Below are 19316 nucleotides of genomic sequence, written 5' to 3'. Positions count from 1 at the left end.
CAGTTTTGCGTTATTACCTTCACTAGCAGGACCGTCACCTTCATCCATGGAACTGCACACTTTAGTAGAGGCCAGAGAGAGAGATGAGCCGCTGTGCTGGGAGCTCTGCCAAACACAGAGTGTATGTGTGTACACATTTCAAAAGTTTTAAAGAGTAATGGCAGGAAATAAAAACAGCTGAATGACATGACATATTTAAATTATTGGCATAACTCTAAACAGTAGGCAGCTGTAGATTTAGGTAATTATTTTGCTTGGTCTGGGATCTGTTAAATCTTTCTTGGTATGCTCTTATGAATGCTCCTAATACATAATCATTAAAATACTATTGTTTTAATACTATTTTTTTTTTACTCTACTCTTTTTCTCCCAAATTTGTTGTCGCCCATTCCCGATATGTCAGCCAGCCGGCAATTTTCACTGTACTTTTCCTACTGTAGAGATGACACCATTTGGAATAAGCCTTTATAAATGATTATATATCTTTAGGTTAGTTGGTAAAATGTTAATGTAGGTGCCCTACACCCTTATGAACACAACCCTTGAATAAAGCACTCCCGAAATGTCTTTGGCACTAACACAAATTCCAAATTTCGCCACTTTTCATTTGTTCATCTGACAGATCAAATCAGTAGCAGGTCCATGCACAGAAGGCAAGTTCCCATGGTGGCAACAGTAAAAATAACAGAACACCAGAAACATAAAGTACTCTAGCACTGTGGTGTTCCTCACCCTTCCCGCTGCTGTACATGTGGCACAGGACAGAGACACTGTTGGAATAAAAACAGCAGTTTCCATAGAAACGCTCTGTCCTAAACGTGCTAAGAATAACAGCTGGGAAGCAGGTATGGTGAAGTTCAGTACTGCTTCTGCACTCACACCATGCCAATGTATGGACACTTTCTGATGCTGCTCAAACTGACACACTGGCCATTTTATTCCAGATGGCTATTTAATACATGGTGTGTGTGTGTGTGTGTGTGTGTATATTAAACTGTTCTCCAACTGTATCATGAACATTAGTGGCATTAGTAAAAGGAAAACGAATACAACCATCTGATATGTATGTTCTCCAGAGCAAGAATTAGAAGCGACCACTAAGGTTCTTTAAACTGTCCATGTTTTTCTTTAGTAGGAAATGAAAATGATGTTAAAGCCATAAAATACCACAGCTTCCTATAAGTGTCCTTTTTACCTCTGCTGTTCTGTTGACACATTCAATCTTTAAAATGATACTTTGGGCAAAAATGAATTGAACAATTTAGATCAGTTACATTTTAAATGATTGTATATGATCAACCCAGCCATGTTTAATACAAGTGAGAAAATTGTGTTTTATATTACTGGCATTAATTAAACAATTTGAAAAATAAAGAAAGTGAGCTAACACAAATCCATAAATTAAGACAAATAAAACTAATCATTCAATTATGACAAAAGTAATGCCACCGTATAAACGGAGGATGAGCCAGTCTGCCTGTGTATAGCCGTAAACCATAAACAAATACCTGTGGGTCGGGAACTCGCTTTGCGTTGTACAGGTTATCGATGTATGCATGTGTGTATGAAAAAAATTAAGCCAGTGGAAAATTTTAGCTTCGTTTGGCTTATGCAAACATTTATTTTCTTACTTCTTACTTACTTAGATGAATACACAGTTATGAAAACTGTAATAACTTAAGCTTGCAGTTTGAACAAAACTAAAGTGGTAGCTATTAATTTCCCTTACTATTTATTATATAATTTATTATTTATTATTATAATTTATTTATTATAATTTATCTTGGTTGCTTATTTTATTTTTGGTGAGAGTTTATTGTTAGAATTTGAAGTATAATGTTTCCAGTATAACCAGCAAAGTATACATCTAATCTGGTTTATATCACCACATAATCTGTCATATCTACAATTACAGCCGACTTGGCTTCTGCCTATACTATAACCTTTAGCATAGAATGGAATAAGTTCTAATATTCAAATCCATATCATGCTTTATACAAAAAAGCTAAATAGCCTCTTAATATTGTAGGTCTGAGATCGATCCCTGAGGGATGCCATGTGAAGGAAGCCACAGTAGAGTCTAACAATCTGCTGTATATGCTGTAAATGCCGGCAGTTCCTCTTTACAGATGTCTGCATTAGAATTGCATTTTGAAAGAAATCTGAAAAGTGCATGTTCATCAACTAATGTATACATTACGACCTTTTATTTTCCTGATCAGTGCTTCAACACTAGCACAACAGTCAGATTTTTTATTTTTTTTTTTTAAGTTTTGGCCTCTTTTTTTCTGAACATGTTAATTCCAAATAAGAAACGTAAATAAGGAGATCTTACCCGCCGTCTCCTGAGGCTGGCTGGGCTGGTGGGAGACGGACTCGGGGACTTGCCTGAGCGAGGCGTAGACAACTGACTGCCTGCTGTTCCATTAGCTGAGGACAGAACAGACATTAATTCAGGTCATGACGTAACAGTATTTAAATTCTCTTATAACACAGAGCTGCTGGATTCTTGAATCGGATTCATAAGGTGTTAATTATTCTATATCAGTGGCTCTGGCAGTAGCGCTGGCTGTAAAGATGTAACATTTTAAAGAGGTGTCACTGTAATTGTTGATATATTGTTACTGAAGTTTTTTTGAAGGAGTCTCCAGTGTCAGAGTTTTGTAACATTCAGATGTAAAGCTGGAACTAAGTTTTCCAATTCAGGATGGAGGCTTTCGCGGTTTCTTGGTAACACGACGACTCACAATTTTTTCTTATTTACTGAGAAAGCGAAAAAAAAACAAAGGCTCCTGAGAAAACGACTGTATGCAACCGCTAAGAAGACAACAACCGTTAACAAGAACTAACTTGTTTTGCAGCTGCAACATTTAAAGCAACTATAAACAGATAAAAATTGACATGTTGTGATGTTCCTTAATTAATAAACTGCTGTGTTATAAAGGAATAATACACTTTACAACATCCATTGAGAATAATAACTTCGTAATTATACGTATAATAGCTGTAACACCACTTCATCACATCAAGTCACTGATCATTTTCCTACAACACACCAAGTGTTTCATTCCTTCCTCATTACATTTTGGTGATGTAGTCCTCTCAGACAACGTTATCTTAACATGTAGATTTAATTTAGTACATGTTATGACAAGGAAGAACATTCGATAGAAATAATAAACCAAATGAACCATTCAAATTAATGACACTTGTATCCAGCTGAATGTTAACTCAGGAGTGAAAACTGAAAATGATATCCATGACAAAGTCACCTCGAAAATGATCCCAAAACATGTTTGTGTAGATTCAGCCCTTTAGCAGTGGTAGATAGCAAACGTCAAGGAACTGATCTAGAACCTACAACACTGAAAGTGCAAATTACATGCACAATAGCTTGGATCAAGAACCAAAGTTTGTACATATTCAGCTTATTTATTGTATATAAAAATAAGCTGCATGTTAATAAAGTCAGGTTATAATTATAGCACAAAGATGTCAGCCTTTATAACAAGAAAATCTGCTTTAAGACACAGTTTAGACATTTAAGTAAAAAAGGAAAAGAAATGAAAAGAAATCCACCCACCAGCTGAATTTTGAATTTTGGGAAAGAAGATTGATATAATCTTACCCGTTCCACAGTGTAGCAAGCTGCTGGAGCAGAGTGTTATAGCTGCTGAGCTCATGTTGCCTGTATGTGTGTGTGTGTATGTGTGTGTGTGTGTGAGATTTCTGTGAATGAGTCGAGCCACTGAATGATCACACACTCCTCCTCCTGCGTGTGCCTGACGTCAGAGCAGGAGGAGGAGCTGCCAGATAAAGAGTTATTAATGTTAAGCATGATCCCATCATGAGCGAACTACTGTAGCATAAATTTGGCAGATGTAATATTTTTTTATTACAGTGCAAATGTAATTGAATTGTAGGTGATGAGAAATCCTGAATTGGATTTAAATAAGTTTAAGAGTTGCAAATTAAAACTACATCTGAAGGCACAGCAGATCTATGAGTCAGCCCTGACTGGGGGGAAAAAAAAGGACTTCTATAATTCTACATAGGTATAAACTAGGGAGCAAAACAAATCAAATTGAATCATATATACACTAGAGGTGAGCTGAAATAATTGAGATTGTGTGTCTGCCCACACTGAATCATCATCATTCTGTTCTATTTCAGCATCTTTCAGCAGGAACAGAGGCAGAGCGTAACAGAGTTATTTTAAGGTTAGAAAACACGCTATGAGTGTACTTCTCCAGAATAAAGTGAGATTGTAGTGTGTGCACGCGTGTGTGTGTGTGTGTGGAACAAGCAGTTATGCTAACTTCTAAACAAGCACGGTTTGACTATTGCATCTCTAAACCCATACACACTCAATCCACACACTACACTAAGAGCCAAGGGGGTGGAAACTTTTGAACTGGACGATCGTTGTAAATTATTTTGTTTAAAGATATTTTTTCCATTTAGTACTGCCCCTCAGAGGCTACACAAGATATTTACATGTTTCCCAGAGGACAAAATAACAATTTACACCGACCATCTTGTTCAAAAGTTGACACCCCCCTGGCTCTTAATGTATCGTGTTGCCTTCTTGAGAATCAGTGAATGTTTGCACCTTTTGTAATAGCTGTGTACGAGTCCTTCAATTGTCCTCACTGTGAAAAGATGGATCTCAAAATCTATAGTCACTGTTGGAAAGGGGTCAAATTTGCAGAAGATGCAGGAAAAGCAAAGAATGTGCAGGACCTGGAGGATTTTTCTGAAGAACAGTGGGCAGTTTAACTGCTCAGGACAAACAAGGGACTCATGAACAACTATCACAAAACATATAAACAGTCGTTGATGATGCAGGTAACACACACAGTATTAAAAATCAAGCGTATCTAAACTTTTGAACTTGTTCATTTGTATAAATTCAGTTATTATTGTGTCTTGTGGACTGTATGTATACATCTGTTATGTGAAATAGCTTATTCAGGGCAGTACTAAATAAAAAAGAAATGCAATTTTTATGATCACTAATTTTTTTTAAATTATTAACATTTTGCAGATTATGAAAGGCGTATGTAAACTTATGACACAACTGTACGTTTCCAGGTAACCTGGGCAGCACACTGGGGCTTATATTTGCCCAATGGGCTAGCTAATAAATTTATGATTTGTCCATCCATGAAATATACTGTATATCCTTAAAACTTAAATGTGTAAAACAAATGTGTGATATTTAGGTGACCAGTATGCACAATGGGAAACTCGAAGCTGTAATCTTCTTAACCAATATATATATATTTTTTTAAACAATATTTGCCTTGTATGTCCAATAAAGCAAACTTCAGATGCCAGGTTCAGGCTGAGAGATGATGTTCGACCAAAAGTATCTTTGTTCCACCAATCAGAGCATGCTCCCAAAATCTCTGGTCCCTTTTTCATAGCTAAATTGCTCCTGATGAATTCCTTAGTACTTAGAAAGTCATTTTTGACACATTTTCAATTTAGCCAGACAGTGAGACAAGAAGCTACTCTGAAGTGGTGGAAGGTTCTTCTATTATATTAACACTAAATAAAAAACCCCGATTTACATAAATAATGAGTATTTTGTACGTGAGCACATTGTACATCAAATGCTCATTAAAAGAAGAACTGAGTGATGTGAAAAGTAAGTGGAAACATGTTGGTACACATCTGAACCTTTTAGCAAATCAGGGCTTTAGCCTTTGTAAGCTAGTCTTATTCTCATGAGGGCAGCACACTGCAGTAGAGGACGCTGGTTCATCAGACTGATCAGAATGCAATCCACTTTCCAAACTGCATCAACCCTCTGAGCACAGAGCTGTACAAAGAGTCTGCTTGTGCAAATGTGGTGCACTCAAAACACCCACGCAACACCAGTGGCAGCCACAAGGACTACAAGGGCTCCACTCCAGAGACACAGACTGAAGTAGAAAGCGAGAGTGAGACACAGAGAGAGAGAGAAAGAGGCAGAGAGAGGCGAAGCCATAAGTCCTGTGTGTTTGCTTGACCTGGAATCAGTTATTGATGTATATAATGACGTATATCCAAAGGTTTGGACTGGCTTTTTGTGCTGTTTATTAAATGATGGCCAGTTTAGAGCTAATGTATACATATAGATCTATGAAAAAGCCAGATCTAGCATGAGTCATTACATCTGACTGGTTCTTCATGGTCATCTAACAGCCAAGGAATGAGACTACAGAAGTCTACTTTACAGATTTCCAGAGCTCTCACACTCATTTTAAGAATGTGATACTCCCATGCATTCTGCTAAACACAATCACAAGTAGGTTCAGCAATGCCGAACTGAAGTGCAACATGTCACATTATGCACAAACAGAAAGGCTGTCCTGTGGTGTCCTCAAGGTTCAACGTTTTATGTGTTCTGTGATGCTTTTCTGCTCACCATGGTTGTATAGAGTAGTTATTTGAATCATCATAGCCTTCCTGTCACTTGGAACCATTCTCCTCTGAGCTCTTTCATCAACAAGGCATTTCTGCCCACAAATCTGCTGCTCACTGGAAGATTTTTGTTTTCCACACCATTTTGTGTAAACCGTAGAGACTTGTAGATGAAAATTCCAGGAGATCAGCACGTTCTGAAATACTCAAACCAGCGCGTCTGGCACCAAAAGCATGTCACGGTCAAAGTCACCAAGATCATGTTTCTTCCCATTCTGATGTTGTGTTTTCTGAATTGTTGTGTTTTTGGTTTTGTTGTGTTTTGGGTATCAGATCAATTTTTATTAATCATAACTGCCATATTATCTATGCAGCATTAGTGCACTGGTACATAAACAACTTATGAATCACTCTTCTTAGGTACCATTAATCTGTTTGTCCAGTGTTTGCCACTTCTTCCTACTTTCTGACTCAGCCAGGAAGCCACACACACACACACACTTTGCGCTACACCGATAATGGCCCAAATCAGATCACCACATTGCCTCATCAGCAGGCACAACACCTCTTCACAGAACTCGGCTGGACATTTCTGAGAACGAGGCTCGCTGTGGTGTGTTTGTTCTCCAGGCTTGTCATTAGGGAATCGGCATGAGTGATGAGGTGCAGCTTTTTGAACGACAGACTCATAACCTGGAAGTCCTGCTGGAACTACAAGCACCAAGCAAAGAAATGAGTTCTGTTTTGTTTGTGTGTGTGTGTGTGTGTGTGTGTGTGTGTGTGTGTGCTCTTCCGGTTGCAGCACAACGCGAGATTAACTATCGCCGGATGTTTTCTGGAAATGGCAACAACAGACATGATGACTCAATTTTTTCTAGGACACAATGGAATAATAACCACGAGATCAAATATATTTTTAATATCACCCTGTTGTGCAGTGAATGTGTTCAGAGAGGCTATCTACTGTATAATCTGATAAAAAGATTTAGTCATGGGCTATAAAAGTCCTGCTACTGCTGAATGTTACAAAATAAAGCTAATATGAACAGGAACAAATATTTTAATATCACTCGACTGGCCACTTTTAAAACATCATGTGTTCAGAGAAGTTGCGTGCCACATATTCTGTCATGAGCAATAAATCTGATTTAGGCAGTGGTCGTTACAGGGGTTAGAACACTTTAAACCTGCAAAACTGCCAAATGACCGTGCTTGTCTAGCGACTCGGAGACAGACCGCAGGACCACAAGTTCTGCAAAGGCACAGCAGCTAATTAAAACTGGCCCAAGTTGTCTCCCAGGGGTTTTTAAAAATTAATTAGAATTCGTTATCTTCTGGCAAAGATTGTGCAGTATTCATACATAATCACATACACAAAGAATCAGCCACAAAAAAATGCAGTTTAATCAAATAGAACCAAGAAAATTCTGTAAATTTTAAAATCTGTACAACAACCACCTACACCACCAAGAACCATCAGACAACAACCACCAACACCACAAACAACCACCAGCCGACAACCAACAACTACCATCACCACCAACCACTAGCCGACAACCACTAGCCAACAGCCAATAAGAACCACCATCAACTAACTCCAGAGCTACTGGCACGCTTCTTGTTCTTGAAAATATTTCTTTACTAGTAATATAATAATGTTCAGTGTCTCTCTCTCTCTCTCTCTGTAACTCTCTCTCATGTCCAATACCTGATGGTCAATATCCATCTATTTCTTTTTTGTTGAAAGCTGTTTATTTGTTTTCCCCACTACTCTTTCTGAAACCCACTGCCTGCTGCACTATGCACATCAGCCGAGCCGTGATCCGGCTGTGTTTGCAGGACAACTTTTACTAGGTGGATTAATTAACCTGTATATTTTCATAATCATTAACACACAGGTAAAAAGTTTGAGAGCACGAGTGAAAATGCTTGTACTGTGCATTCTTTCCCAATTTAATACAACAGTTTTCATTACAGTTTACATTACTGACAACAACTTGAGTGAAAAGTAGAATCGTTGAAATATTTACATGAATTTCAGAGTTTCTTAGTATTTGGTTTGTCGCGTTTTAGCTTTAATGACTGTTTGCACTCGAGCTGGCACAGACTCCATACGTTTGTGCAAAAGCTTATGATCCATTTTAGATCAAATCTATCGGAGTGTCGTCTGAACATATGCTTCAATAGAAGAGACTAGAAATGAGGAAAATCTGACCTTCTGTACAAAGCATTTAATGTGGTTGGTCACAAATTTGCTTACATTTAAATAGAGACTATACATTTAATAGAAACAGTGCATAATCTTGAATATTAAATAATCACAACATTGAATATTTTATTTTCTTTGTTTTAAATATTTCAAATTTAATTTCTATTTCTAATTTTAAATGAAAAAAAAATCCCAGATTTTCAATTTTGGACCACGCTCTATGTAGAAACATTGACAAAACCGAACAAAATAAAGTCATGTGCAATGCTGTCCCATAACTTTACTGCTTACTACACATAGCCACCTTGTTGTTAACAATAACAAGAGAAAATAAAGACAATATCCAGACATGAATAATATATTTACGTGTGATGTGAGAACACTACAGCTCATAGCTGAAACTTTCGCCAACCACTTGCTGACGTTCTGTCAATAGTGCAAATCCAATGTGCTATATTAGAAACTTTAAATACATTTGTTTCCCTTAGTCTGTATTAATGCACTTGACTAGATAACTAGCTCTCCCTACGTTATAAAAATGGGAAACTGCACTTTTTAATTCTGCTTTCCTAAAAATATCTTAGATTTTACTATACATAATGCATCTGAGAATGGTTGGGAGTGATGGATTGAGTTTTAGTATTGTGCTGATTTTTGGTTTAAGTTATCTCAACAGGCTGCTTTCATATCGAAGCCCTGGCAACCTGGCAAGCTGGTGTTTCCTACATGAGCTGTTGGAGAAAGGAGACTTGGCAAGCTGGTGTCTCCTACATGAGCTGTTGGAGAAAGGAGACTTGGCAACCTGGCAAGCTGGTGTTTCCTACCTGAGCTGTTGGAGACAGGAGACTTGCTCCTGTATGAGGCACCTCCACTGCGAGGAGAGCAGCGACCCTGCAGCGACGAGATCCGACCGTAAGACTGCGATTTCGTCATCCTGCATTCTGAGAGAGAGAAGTCAAAGCAAGTCAAGTCCATTTTTGTCTCTACATCTCTATACACACAGACACTGGGACGTACAGTGAGACATTTTTGCATATGTGCTAGGAGAAATTCATGCTGTTCTGGTACAAAAAAAAAAAGTTAACATTTCGGGTCACACATGAAAACTTGTACAAAAAGCTGACGAGTGACAAATTAAAGGAAAAATCTCTGGTTCTATTAAGCTCTGTTTTTTTCTGCCATGGTTTGGCTGCACTTGTTATATTAGAGTGACATCAGTGCAAATCAACCCATCTAACCTGATGGGCGTGGTCTTTTCCAGGATGACTCCACCCCTATCCACACACCAGGAGAACTCACTGAGAATAAAAATGATGTAAAGCGTATGCTATGGGCTTCACATTTACCAGATCTCAACCTATTTAAACACTTTTAAATTTTGGACTGATGGTTTAGACTACACTCTCCACCACCATCATCGAAACATTGAATGAGGGAAGAATGCTGTTCATCACTCCAGTACAGTTCTGGAGACTTGTAGAATCGATGCCAAGAGCATTAAAGATGTTTTGGCAGCTCACTACACCCTACCAAGACACTTTATCTTGGTTTTTCCTTTAATTTGTCACCTTCTTGATGGTATGAATAGAGGTAAATTGGGAGTCTTACCACTCTCATCCAGCAGGAAGTCATCCTGGTAGCGGAACTTTTCAGGTCCACATGCAATGAATATGTCATCCTCACCGAAGAAGTCCTGCAGACACGTCACCTACAAACATGCCAGAGAGAGGGAGAGAGAGAGAGAGAGAGAGGGAGAGAGACTTAAACTGACTTTTTCCCCCCAAAGACTTTTATTATGTATCATCAAAGTATATCATGTATTCATCATAAAGTACTCCTGCTCCCTCTGAGGAACCTTAATGTAATTTTAAATAAGAACTTTTCTAACATGAGCCAAAAAGTGGAAAGCTAACCAATTATCATCTGTTTGTACTAACTCACAAAAACCTTTAACAGAGTCTAACTAATCGACAATATCAATCATTTTATTCACCATATACATTTACATGCATTAGAAATTTCATAAATTCAACACAAACATCTCAGACAACAACACAGTTACAATCCTAATATACAAATACTGCACCTAATACACAAATATACAAATATGTGCATTATTCAGCTAATTTAGAAAGCTAACAATGCTCCTCCCATATCCAGTGCTCCTCCATGTTGGATACTATAACATACTCTATTAGAATGAGTGCAATTAATATAAAGCTGTAATTTGACTTGTAGCCGGAACCACTGTCCGATCTGGTCAATCAGATCAAAATCAAGAATTTGCCCGTGCTCTAGCATAACTGATGGAGCAAAATATTCAAGATTAAATGTTATAATGCATGACAGATAAAATAGTGATGTCATGTTTAGCAGTATAACATTCACTGTACAATTCTTTTCGATTTGTTTACTACAGAATATGCCTGTCATTCTTTCTCTCGTAGTTCACATCCTGAGTCTGACATTTAAGCACAGATTGTAAGATTCACACTCATGTCATACTGTTGATGTGATACACTTCTGTTCCTAGCTCACACACACCAACAAAAACATTTCGGTTACAATAACACCGTCAGAGTCGAGTCTGTGAGCTGGAATAGTAAATGATGCAAATTCTGGATAATGAAAGGGTGCGAATATACAGCAACCAACACAATCCAGTGTTTTGTAGTAAAGAGGCAGCCATGGCGTCATCACTGACCTTTTTTTTTTTTTTTAGAATGAATCAGAAAAAGGTCAGATTAGTTTAAGCATGTTTGTTAGGGATGAGCTGGAGTGAGAAATAATGTGTGAAATCAAAGGATGTGGAGTGTACAATACAGCATGCATGAAATCCAGACCAGCTCTTTGATTTCTAAATACATTTCAGTAAAAGACCAAGTCTGGAGCATTGACAAAGAGCCGTAACAGTTCTTCATAGCAGTGGATTGTGTAGAAGCTAATATTATTCAGCACTATAATATTGCAAACATTATGACAGGTCATTTTTATTACCTACATATAACCGTGCAGGTTTAAGACTCAGACGTTAACATCCCATAATATTTCCCTTCAGCAGGAAGGAAAAAGCTTATTATCAGAGACAAAGAAGCTGTGAAGGTGCATCACAACCCTGACAGGGATTTTATCAAGAAAACTAAACCAGAGAGTAGATGTACCGTATGCATCAGGACTGAGATTCCACAGGACTTATCAAAAAAGTGGTTAGATATGAAGCATATGGGAGAAAGAAAGACCAAGTTCATTAACATGAGACAGAACTGGGAGCTCACATGGTGCTGCACTCTGCATTTACAGCATTAATTCATTCACGTTCGCTTCCTGCTTTCCTGGTCTGAGTCACGATGGTGGAAATGACTAATTTGTTTATATGTGGAGAAATCTAACTAACTAACGAAGTTCATCTGGGGCAGCTGTGAACAAAAATACTAACTGCAGGATCAAACAGGAGTGAGAAAAAAACTGTCCTGCGCACAGCTCCATCAGCAAGGAATGAATTAAAACCAAGCGAATAGGACACTGGAGCTGGATTGTCTACTACACTTCACAAAAACTGTGCATTTCAGACCCAACTATACACTGTGACAGAAACGTATACACCCAAAAGACCAAATGCAAGGAAAGCGACAAAACACACTTCCATCGTAGGACCCAAATGTGTCACACCACACAGTGAGGTGTCACTAAAACTGGCATAAATATAAAACCAGTGATCATTTAGTGATCCCATCTGAAAAGTTCTGCTGCACTGAGTACAATTCGTATATGTTCTGGTACAAACTGCAAGCTGTCCTTATGGTTTGATCATTCAGAGAGACCATATTAAGATGGTGCCATCTAGTGGATAGAACAACATTAAATAGCAGAAGTTACTAAAATTCATCACAAGTGAACAAAATCTATGCAATTTACAAAATAATGAGATTTAAATAAAACCAGGTTTTATATATACATATAATGCAGCATTGTGTAGAATTGTAGCCAGATGTAATTCAATTCATTCATTTATTCTATTCATTTATAACATGCTGCCAAGTGCTTGATTGCGATTGGTCAGGCAAATCACAGGTTTATATTAATGTACTCATTACTATATATTATTGTTTCTGTAGCTTATTCACAAGGACTTGTATAATAAGAATAACAAAATAAATAAATATAAATATATAAGGTGTGTGTATGTGTAATATATGTGTGTGTATGTGTCTGTGTAATATACAGTATGTGTGTGTGTGTGTGTGTAATCATGTAAACATTTATTTATGGAAGAAGTCTCCAATGCCAATGCTTTGTCTTGGCCAACATGGAAAAGTCTTCAGGACAGAGGAGTTTCTTGCAGCTTTGTGTTTTTTTCTGGTAACATAACAAGCTGCACTTTTTTTTGTCTTATTATCTTAATTGTAACTATAAATGGATAAAAAGTGCAATGTGTTGGTCTTTAATTAATAGTTGGCAAATTGCTCTGGTATAAGAGGAAATCCTTCACAATTATTGGACCCAAAGACATTTACTGGACAAGCGGCATCACACCATCCAGTCACTGACCATGTTGTTATAACAGCATGTTCCACTGTGTATCACACCTTACTTTATACACATTTTGGAGCATTCGCCTATGCAGGAGATTGTTAGATTGAAATATCGATGATGCCACAACCATCCATAGCTGGAAGTCCAGGAGAGCACAACTCGGACAGTGAGCTGGTCAAAAATGATATAAATAAAGGTTTTATAGACTTCTCTTGAGTGAGACAAATCACAATTTGATCTAAAAAGACACTTCTACTTTTATGCAGAAGCCATTTCAGTTTTATCCACAAGGTGTCAGTAATGATTCATCAGTAAGCGCCATCTGAACCCAGTCAGGGACATGTACTTGAGGAAAACTCAACCATAAATTTTAGCTCCTACATCCCATTACCAATTATTTATTTATTTTTTACATTTTTTCAAAATCCTAATTAAATGTAATATAATATTGCAGCATCAGATAATGCAAAATTAAAAAAAAAAAAAAAAAGATTTATATTTATTCATCTGGCAGACACTTTTATATAAAGTGACTTACAAGTGAGACAGAATTCACTCCAAGCACAGAGCTGAGCAGTTAAACAATAATACTTCTGAGGATATAGCTAGCTTGCATGCTAATGGCTTGCTGGGAGGATAACTGTTACAGTCTTGGCACTAGGATGTATAATAGTGTCCGAGAGGACCGTTTATGGTGTAGAGTGAAACCAAATGCGGAGGCGGATCGCTAAACGGTTGCGCCTGAAGTGCGACCGCCTCGAGCTGGACACGAACTAGCTAAGTTTTGCGCACCAACCCGGACCGCTAGCTACTAAGCTAACTCCTGTAGTTACAGGTACGAGGGTCGTATTGCATATGAGATACTATGTAGTGCTTCTGTGACAGCGCGCCAAACGGCTCAGCGTGAAAACAGGCACCTGACGCGAAGCAGGTACGTTGTATGCACAAAACCCTAGCGTTAGCCACTGAGCTAACTCTGGGCTCAACACAAAAAGCACCACAGCGTGGCGGGAAAATAACTCAAAAAGGCCCTGTATTTGGCCCAACATGAAAGAAATAAATCTTTAATATATCCAGTCCTGAACCTCAATATTCGCGAAACAGAGCAGCATGCCGCCATTTTGCTGGCTGGCGCAGCTCTGTGTCCGCACGCGCAATGAGGCAGTCGGAGGGCTTATGAAGAGGCGTGGCCAGGTGCTGCACGTTTACGCTGATTACCTGCACGAGCGCGCCGCGTTATAAAAGCCCTTGCAGGTGGCCACGGATTTGCCTGAGAAGGCGCAGTATTATATATAACTACAGTACTATATATAAGAGCAGGACTAAAGCCTGAGAAGGCGCAGTATTATATATAACTACAGTACTACATATATAAGAGCAGGACTATATATAACTACAGTACTATATATAAGAGCAAGACTAAAGCCTGAGAAGACGCAGTACTATATATAACTACAGTACTATATATAAGAGCAGGACTAAAGCCTGAGAAGACGCAGTACTATATATAACTACAGTACTATATATAAGAGCAGGACTAAAGCCTGAGAAGACGCAGTACTATATATAACTACAGTACTATATATAAGAGCAGGACTAAAGCCTGAGAAGGCGCAGTATTATATATAACTACAGTACTACATATATAAGAGCAGGACTATATATAACTACAGTACTATATATAAGAGCAAGACTAAAGCCTGAGAAGACGCAGTACTATATATAACTACAGTACTATATATAAGAGCAGGACTAAAGCCTGAGAAGACGCAGTACTATATATAACTACAGTACTATATATAAGAGCAGGACTAAAGCCTGAGAAGACGCAGTACTATATATAACTACAGTACTATATATAAGAGCAGGACTAAAGCCTGAGAAGGCGCAGTATTATATATAACTACAGTACTATATATAAGAGCAGGACTAAAGCCTGAGAAGGCGCAGTATTATATATAACTACAGTACTATATATAAGAGCAGGACTAAAGCCTGAGAAGGCGCAGTATTATATACAACTACAGTACTACATATATAAGAGCAGGACTAAAGCCTGAGAAGGCGCAGTATTATATACAACTACAGTACTACATATATAAGAGCAGGACTAAAGCCTGAGAAGGCGCAGTATTATATACAACTACAGTACTACATATATAAGAGCAGGACTAAAGCCTGAGAAGGCGCAGTATTATATACAACTACAGTACTACATATATAAGAGCAGGACTAAAGCCTGAGAAGGCGCAGTATTATATACAACTACAGTACTACATATATAAGAGCAGGACTAAAGCCTGAGAAGGCGCAGTATTATATACAACTACAGTACTACATATATAAGAGCAGGACTAAAGCCTGAGAAGGCGCAGTATTATATACAACTACAGTACTACATATATAAGAGCAGGACTAAAGCCTGAGAAGGCGCAGTATTATATACAACTACAGTACTATATATAACTACAGTACTATATATAAGAGCAGGACTAAAGCCTGAGAAGGCGCAGTACTATATATAACTACAGTGCTATATATAACTACAGTGCTATATATAAGAGTAGGACTAAAGCCGAGTCTGAAGCCCGGGGCAAGGTTGAGTCCAGACCGAGTCCAAATAAATGCAGGATAGAGTGAAAACTTTTCAAAGCCAAGCCTTTACTGCAGATAGTTGGCTTCATTTGTGCATTACGCCAACAATTAGGAGGTTTTCTAGACGAGGGAGTTATTTCTTTCAAACTGTGTGCATCTGAGAAGAAAAGACAACACAATCATTTTTACTAACTCTCAGTCAAGACCAAGCCCATGTTTAGTGAGACCAACACCCAGTAAGGACATGACAAGTACAAATGCTAATAAATTAATAAATCCAGCACAAGTCCAAGTCGGTCCAGAAAACATCTGGAGACTGGACTCAAGTCTTACAGTCCTGCTTTTATCCTCTCAAAGTCTACACTTATTGTCTTTTTTTAAACCTTTTTAAAAGCCTGTGTACTGTTTTCTCAGTTCCTCTGTATTCGGTACTGATCGTATCTGTGTGCAGTGTAACGCATTACAGACACTGACAGATTTTTGAGCTTCTCTGAAGTGCTTCTAATTGCACTGATGAGAAGCAGAAAGGCAGCAGAGATCATGTGGAGCTCCTGCAGCGTCGCTTCCTGTCTTTCAGCTCGAATACTTTCAAATGCAGAAGCACTGAAGCAGGAATACAGAACCATCCTGGGAGACTTCTGGATCCTAATCCACTTTGTTCCACTAAATATTTATTTACCAGAATTTAGTTGGCCATGAAGTAACTTGTTTTTCCTCATTTTTTTTTGCCTAGATAATGTAGATTAATGTAGATATAAAAAACTGTATACTATTTGGTCAGAACAGAATTAAATACATTACATAAGTCATGTGTGTCAAGATAGAGATTTCAAATCCATATATTAATTTTTAAAACTGATTTGGGTGACTATGAATTTGAATCTCTGCATTATACATAATTAGGTTTCTAAATCTGAAGTAAGCACTTAAAAGCAAATTTGCAAAAAAGAAAAGAGAAACAGCAGCAACAAAAAACTTAAATGTAACATTTGACAAATGATCAATCAGGGAATTAGAGACCAAAAACAAATGAAATTTTTCCTTGATGGTAATCACAAACGCAAACAAATTCACGTGAAATTGTTCCAAAGCGAGTCCCTTTTTCCCCACGTCAACAATAAAATAAATAAATCAAACAGTAGAAAGTAGGCCAGAACTTTATTCTAGTGAAACTTTTTAACTGCCCCAAAATGCAAATCTTTCTGTATTTAGACTCCTTCTGGCACATTTTGAGCTCTTGCAGGAATTGTTCTTTTAAAAAAATAAAGCATTATTCATGGCAAGCATTACCACAGAGAAAATATGTTCTGTTTTTTTGGATTAACATATTTAAATCTGGAACAGGATTCTGTTTTCAAAAATGCCAGTGTTTCTTTAGCTTTGTACTGTCGAGAAAAATATAGAAATATCGCTTATGGGCAGCTTAGTAGCCAGCTTTGACTATTAGGAGACATAAGTAGTTTATGGTTTGTGTGCTCTTATCAGAGGTAGAAGTCTGATGCACAACACGTGGAGGCAGGAAGTGGACGAGCTCAGCTGCAAGGGCAGACAGTTGGTGTGACAGAAGCCACACTGAAGGTTACATCTGGTGTATCTGTGAAACTGAGCTAAAGTAGAGTAGAGAATAAGATTAATCATAACGCTAGCTTTAGGGCGAGATACGGTAGAAACATTAACTCTTGGTACAAGTTAATCAAGCATAAATGGTAATAATGACTATGCATAATCTAGAAAATATAAGTAGGAGGATGTAAACAAGCAGTTTAAGCAAGAGCTGCTATAGTCAAGAAAAATGTATTTTAACCAAAAATAGCTGCAGCCATAAAACAACAAAATGAGAATAAAGCGAAACTTTCATGTGGCAGAAGGTACATCTGCGTGTTGTCGATTCGGTATAAAAAGAATGAGTACAAAATAAAGCAATAAAGCAAATAGATCTATCTATATAGCAGTTTATTAACTAGGCCAGGGGTCAGGAGACATCTCAAAACAAGATGAGTCTGAATGTGGTTTAGAACCCCATTTTTCAGACAAGAAAAACAGGATGTGGAGTCTCGGAAGACAGAAGTGTCTGGGTAACAAGTAAACAAGGCTGGGTAACTGGACATTAAGGGGAAATTCTAAGAAGACAGACGATGACAAAAGGTCAGTAGGAAGAGAAAAGTCAGAAGATAATGGTAAATAGTGGGAAATGGTGGAGTGTATGTAAATTAGGATAGGAGGAGTCAAAATGGTTTAAACTGAAGATAATGAGAAATTATTGACATAGGCGGACCAAAAGGGGGTGGCGCCAACAGGCGTCTGGGTATGTATGCAAGTGAATTTGGAGAACTCGGGGCACTCAACTCTCCTGCGTGAGACTGTCACCGCTGCGGCAGTTCACCTTCTTTGAGCTCATTGGAACGTGCTGTGTTGGTACTGCAATAAAGAAGTTTGCTTCTTCTCATCCAAAGACTGAAGACTCTTCATTAAGGTTTATTTTTCAGTGAGTACAATAAGTGAAATATACTGTAGGTAATTGGCAGAGAGTACAGTCCACCCTCGAGTGTGTCCACTCAAGAGAGGGACTCTGAGTTTCGACAGTACAGAAGCCTTAAGGCTCAGTAACATTATTTGTACATTAAAAAGTAGAATAAATCTGTAATAAAAAATTTTGCAAACCTATACAGTAGAGACCACAATGAAAATCTGAGATTTATTTCATACAAAATTGGAAATAAACAGAAGGTTTTAACTTTGAAATATTTAAAACAAAGAAAATAAATGTCCAATATATTGACTATTTAACATTTTAAGATTATGCACTATGAGTTCTTGTTTAAATGTGAGCAAATGTGATATTGACCATGTTAACTGCTTTGTACAGAAGGTCAGATTTTCATCATGTGCTTCAATAGAAGAGATTAGACGTTCAGGTGACACGCCGATGGATTTGATCTAAAATGGATCATAAGGTTTTGCACAAACTTGTGAAGTCAAGTCAACTTGTGCCAGCTCGAGCAAAAAAGCAAAAAGGGGACATAAATACTAAAACTCTGAAATTCATGTTAATATTTCAAAGATTCTACTTTTCACTCAAGTTGCCAATAATATAAATTGAATCTCGGCATTATACATAAATAGGTTTCCAAATTCGATGTAAGCACTTAAAGGGGACTTTGTACATTGAAAAACTGTTGTATTAAATATTTTAAAAAAAATTAAAAGCAGAACAGAAGCATTTTCACTAGTGCTCAGACTTTTGGACCCCACTATATATTTGGATCCCTATCGAGCAAGTCAGTTGTAACTCAAAATTCTTCAGACTTTATCCTGCAGATATTCTACTTCTTTTGGTGGAGTGAGTTATAATCATTTGGGCAGTGGTAGCTCAGTGGTTACGATGCTTTGCTTGTAAGAGGTTGTTCAGTACAGGAGTATAAGCATTTTTACTAATTTCAAGCTTTCAATTTGCTTAACCTATTAGCAGATCATTTTGCTTTTTCCTATAAAAAAATGCTTAAAATTAGCAAAATCATCTATCAACAGAACAAAACTTTTTTTCAAGCTTGAAATAAGGATCAAATGT

General features: G+C 37.6%; 1 protein-coding gene across 3 annotated transcripts in view; it reads right to left on the bottom strand.

The window, feature by feature from the left end:
* The window catches only part of dclk1b (doublecortin-like kinase 1b), a 49670-nt gene that overhangs the window by 13937 nt on the left and 16417 nt on the right, over positions 1 to 19316 (bottom strand). For 2 of the 3 annotated variants that reach the window (XM_026935114.3, XM_026935113.3), the window contains exons 4-7: positions 10229 to 10328; positions 9445 to 9561; positions 2336 to 2430; positions 18 to 105 (exon numbers count right to left, since the gene is read on the bottom strand). In XM_026935114.3, the coding sequence (XP_026790915.3) occupies positions 18 to 105; positions 2336 to 2430; positions 9445 to 9561; positions 10229 to 10328 (400 nt within the window). Of the gene's footprint in view, positions 1 to 17; positions 106 to 2335; positions 2431 to 3628; positions 8774 to 9444; positions 9562 to 10228; positions 10329 to 19316 lie in introns of those variants that run through there. The other variant, XM_026935115.3, reaches the window with a different exon arrangement.

This window comes from Pangasianodon hypophthalmus, chromosome 14, assembly GCF_027358585.1.
Source record: "Pangasianodon hypophthalmus isolate fPanHyp1 chromosome 14, fPanHyp1.pri, whole genome shotgun sequence".
Classification (NCBI taxonomy): Eukaryota; Metazoa; Chordata; class Actinopteri; order Siluriformes; family Pangasiidae; genus Pangasianodon; species Pangasianodon hypophthalmus.
This window is presented reverse-complemented; position numbering and strand designations above follow the sequence as displayed.